At 46.5% G+C, this 5,000-nt stretch overlaps 1 protein-coding gene across 3 annotated transcripts in view; it reads left to right on the forward strand.

The window, feature by feature from the left end:
- LOC115372304 (protein EFR3 homolog B-like) overlaps positions 1 to 5,000 on the forward strand; it is a 23,784-nt gene that overhangs the window by 15,561 nt on the left and 3,223 nt on the right. For all 3 annotated transcript variants that reach the window (XM_030070086.1, XM_030070072.1, XM_030070078.1), the window contains exons 16-17: positions 2,820 to 2,951; positions 3,123 to 3,190. In XM_030070086.1, the coding sequence (XP_029925946.1) occupies positions 2,820 to 2,951; positions 3,123 to 3,190 (200 nt within the window). The remainder of the gene's footprint in view (positions 1 to 2,819; positions 2,952 to 3,122; positions 3,191 to 5,000) is intronic.

Raw genomic sequence — 5,000 nt, forward strand, 5'->3', positions numbered from 1 at the left:
TGATGTCATGGAGTCTTCTGTGGCCAGGGAAGCAGATGAAGGCATCTGAGAGTGATTTAAGAGCCAGATACACTCTCCGAATAGTGCGGCAAATTGTGGCCTTGTTCAACTTCTCTGCATCTCCCACTGAGTATAGGAAGCCTCCACTAGCAAAAAAGCGCAAGGCCACGCAAACCATTTGCTCCACACTCAGCGCATGGCTCCGTGCTGTGCGGTGTTCAATCCTGGGACCCAGCAGTCTGCACAGATATCTGATGCCATCTGCAGAGAACCTGTACCTTTCATACAGGTAGTCATCAGGGAAGGCCAGTGGGTCCAACCGGTCCCTGAAGACCCTCTCTCGCCTGAAGGCTCTCCTGAGCACAAGTGCTTCTTCATCTGCCACATCTTGCAGGAATGGGCACGCCATTGTTAGAGCAGGAAAGAACACACCATTTTGGGCCTTCATATAGGCCACTGGCCCACTTGACTTTACGAGAAACACCTTTGCACCCTCACACCTCACAGGCTGCAAATCGTTAGTTATCATGATACCTGTTTTATTTATTTAAATCAAACCATCACGACACCTAAGAATAGATCATTAATTACACTGTTCCCTCTACTCACTTTTGATTGCCATAAAGTGTTTTGATACATCTGAGAAATTGCATTTCAGGGTACATTATGTGCCTTTCTACTAGCCTTAATAATACAGCCACTGTTTCAACTTCCAACCAATCATAGCACTTAGGTAGGATGACAGACGGTAATTCCACAGTCTGTGTGCCTAGTGTAATCTCTATGGTTGCCGTAACTGGGCATACATTAAACAAACAGACACCACCAACATTTCATTTGACCTTTTATTTTTTGTTTTAATTTGTGTCATCTTCTTGGAGCTGGGGTAGGAAAGGAGAATAATGATTAATACATTTGTATTACAGTCAGCATACAGTGTGCACTGAAGGCATAACTCACCTCCCGCTCAAGTTTTTTTATTTCAAGGTCCAGTTTTCTAATTGTCCTCCTTTTGATGTCGGACTCCAGTTCAAGGTTTTCCATCTTTTTTTTTTTGTATTGTATATCCACATCAGCCAGTTCAATTTGACGCCGTAGATGGTGGGCATAGAGCTGTCTGATAGCTTGTGAGTTCTGTAAACACATGACAATTCGCACAGCGGGAACTTTGCATAATGGGAATGTCCTTCCATTAATACTCACTATGTTGCCAGGCTGCCTTTCTCCCTGTACAGCATCTGGGTCCTGTTACAGAAATGAAATTTCGTGTGGGCACCAAATAACTCATCATTGTAGACTGAATAGAACTTCCACAAACTTGACATAATACCTCATGCCTTCTGGAATCCAGAGAGATGGTCTCCTCGTCATCACAATAATCTGCTGCTGCTGCACTGGTGCCTTCACCCTATCACATTTAATAGGATTCAGATTGAAGCTAGTACACAACACATTCCAGGCCTACAGAGTACTCACTGGATCAGCATCTTCCGGGGTCTCTGTTGGTGACCCTGGTGATGATGGCTCCAAGAGTGTGACATTGGCACCAGAAACTGCAAGGCAAACCAAAGTCAGACAGTCCAAATGGATTCGATATGAATGTGGTTATGTCCCATGCAGAGATGGAAGAATATACCTTGTATGAAGCGGGTGGAATCTTGGGAGGGACCTACGGTTGTGTCTGTCCCCCCAGGGATCCCCTCCAACACAGGCCTGCCTTTATTTTGGGCCAAGGCTCTGTCCTCTGCTGGGGTGAGGTCAGCTTGCGGTGACCCACCACCCGTGCCGTGCCTGTGGGTTTTCTTTTTGACTGCTTAAACAGTACAGATTGTGTGAGCAGGCACCTTCTGGGTACAGTGTATACTTGTGCATTCTTAGTCAGGGAACTTACCATTCTGCAGGATGTTCTTGTATTTAATCTTGACTTGCTGCCATGTTCGTTTTGGCCCAGTCACGTTTAATCTGTACACACACACACACACACACACACACACACACACACACTTATACATATAGGCTAATGAAACAGCAGAGGAGCATGAGGAGCAAATACAAGGATAAGATGAGAGGAACTTTATTTATCCCAAAGGGAAATTCAATTCAGTCAGTGAGCTCATCTATTTATCAAATTGTTATACAGTCTGATGGAGTTACACTTACACAATTTCACTCACATCTGCAGTCAATTTCACTTACAATTTTAACTGATTAATAATCAGAGTACAACTACGTTTTCGGAGATGTTAATTAACTATTTGGATTGTAATTGTGATGGTTTCAGCAGAACGGTGAGTGTGTATTTGCGCACTACTTACGCATTCAGGCGGTCCGCAATAGTTTGCCACGCTTTCTCTCGCTGTTTAATGATAGTGGCCGTATTGCCCTTCTTTTTAATTACATCTTTTACCTCCTCGTACGCCTCCATGAGAATTTCAGCCTCTGTGGGGGAAAAGTACGCTGCTCTCGCTGCCATGGTGATCGGTGAATCTGTGATCGGTGACGTGGTCTATTTATAGAAGCCGCGTGCGCGCACTTATCCAGGATAGGTTTCAGCTGGCTTGATGAATCCGTGTCCGCTGATCCTGGCTTGGCGTTTGTGCAACCAATTGAGCCTGGACGCTCGTGTTTTGGATTCGTTGAGCTAGGCTCACTCACTTATCCCGGATGTCTTAATCCTACTTTTGTGCAACGGGCCCCAGGTCTACCTGTTGTTTACAAACAACAACAAAAACAACAACAGCTGTTACCATAGAAATAAATTGGCTGACTGGCTGCCTGTTCTCGTGCTCTTGTCTGTGATTGGCTGGTGTGCCATCCAGGAGCTGGCGCTGTCCAATCAGGAGAGTCTGTCGGTGTTTAACCGCTGTGCCGTTCACGCCGTCTGTGCCGCCGCCCTGCAGCTGCTGGCCGAGCTGAGCGCCCTGCCCGACCTGCGCCAGCACGCCACCCAGGTCCGGGCGTGTGTGTGTGTGTGTGTGTGTGTGTGTGTGTGTGTGTGTGTGTGTGTGTGTGTGCATGAAACCTTTGAATGTGTGTAACTTGTACATGTCAATTATTAATGTGTGTGTGTGTGTGTGTGTGTGTGTGTGTGTGTGTGTGTGTGTGTGTGTGTGCACACGCAGGTGATCCAGTCCAGACAGAGCGAGGCTCCCTACCTGCTGCCTGATGAAGTCTTCACTGACACGCCAAGGTCGAGCAACACTCACACACACTGAGAGAGAGAGAGAGAGAGAGAGAGAGCCAGACACACTGCCTGCAGTTCAGTGTTGTGTCCAGCGGGGGCAGCACTGAGCTAAACAGCCTGCAGGTCAGTGTTGTGTCCAGCGGGGGCAGCACTGAGCTAAACAGCCTGCAGGTCAGTGTTGTGTCCAGCGGGGGCAGCACTGAGCTAAACAGCCTGCAGTTCAGTGTTGTGTCCAGCGGGGGCAGCACTGAGCTAAACAGAGCAGAATCTGTGTGGGTCAGTCCATTTGATCCAGATATTGATCAGTGAAGCCCGACACACACCGTCAGGTGACGTGCGTTCCAACACAAACTGGAGGCGTGGCGCTGCAGAACGTCAGTGACCTTCCTCGTGTGATAACTCCCCTGCTGACCTGCTGTGGACATCTGTAATTAAGGATATATGATAAGGAGTTCAACACGTTTATCTTTAAAAAATTATATGACCAACATAATTCATTACATTTCATTTATTTATTATACATGAAAATAATTAACAACAACATTTTAGTTATATGAAAAACTGCCATGACTCATTTAAAAACAGATTTACAGCAAAGTGAAGACAGTAACGTTTTAAAATCATGTGTTGACGCCCAGTAACGTTACTGAAACTGGATTTCTCACCTGGAGCCAATCTCTAGAGCTACAGCTCGAAAATACAGGAAAGAGCCACAGAAGCAGAGAAGAAGAGCAGCTACGGAAGCTGGGATGGACATCCGGAAGGGAGAAAATTCGCTTTTTCAGGTGTGCTGACGCTGGAAACAGGACCGTGGCATGAAAGGTAGCGGCACGGCGCAGCGGCCCGCGTCGTACGCCGCCGGTGTGTGTTGGGCTTAACTGGACTGTTCCTGTCCATATTTCTGCTGCAGACAGGATTATAAACTGAAATTATAATCCATGGCTGTGAAATCTAACAATCAGCCTTATTTATATTCAAAGCCGAGTTTCCACAAAAGTTTGGGATACTGCTGTAATTTTCTGCACTGTCAGTGTTTGGTTAAAGACTAAATTATACGTTCAATCTCAAAACTTAATGAGATTGAGATGAGATTTGCTTTTAATTAACAGGTTTATTAAATGTGGGAACAGTTTGCACTTCAGTTAAATGTTTAGTGTCTCTCGTCTCGGCATGTCCACAATATCCATAAAAAAACTTAAATATTCACATCCAACTCAAAAATCCTTCATGTTAATCCACAGGCAGGAAATCCCCTCAAAATGCAAAAATCCAAACTGCAATGCATTAGAAAACAGGAAAGCAAACAAAAACGTCTCGATTTCACCAGCAGATCTCCAGGAAACGGATGAGTGAGTGAAAGTCCATCCAGCTGCTGTAGAACGCAGCTTCTGCTCTGAGGGGTTCCGTGCAGGGAACCGTTCCCTTGGACAGGCTGGTCTTTTCAAACTAAGAGTCATTCTGTTAATTTAACATTTTTAAATCAGATCTCCTCTCTGCTCGCTCTTTTTCCTTTCTGTCACGTCCCAAACATCCCTTCAGTCTCATACCTCCCTCTCTTTGATCATCCGGCCCCACCCACATAGGAAACAGCCAATAAGCACCTGCATGACCATATATGGTCACTAGGTCCGCCTCCTGTGTTCTCCCTGTGGCGACAAACCGCATGGCGATGCAGACAGCCTGCGGGACAGTCAGGGTGGATCCTGCGGGACAGTCAGGGTGGATCCTGCGGGACAGTCAGGGTGGATCCTGTGGGACAGTCAGGGGGATCCTGTGGGACAGTCAGGGGGATCCTGCGGGACAGTCAGGGTGGATC

This window comes from Myripristis murdjan, chromosome 2 (assembly GCF_902150065.1).
Source record: "Myripristis murdjan chromosome 2, fMyrMur1.1, whole genome shotgun sequence".
Taxonomy (NCBI): Eukaryota; Metazoa; Chordata; class Actinopteri; order Holocentriformes; family Holocentridae; genus Myripristis; species Myripristis murdjan.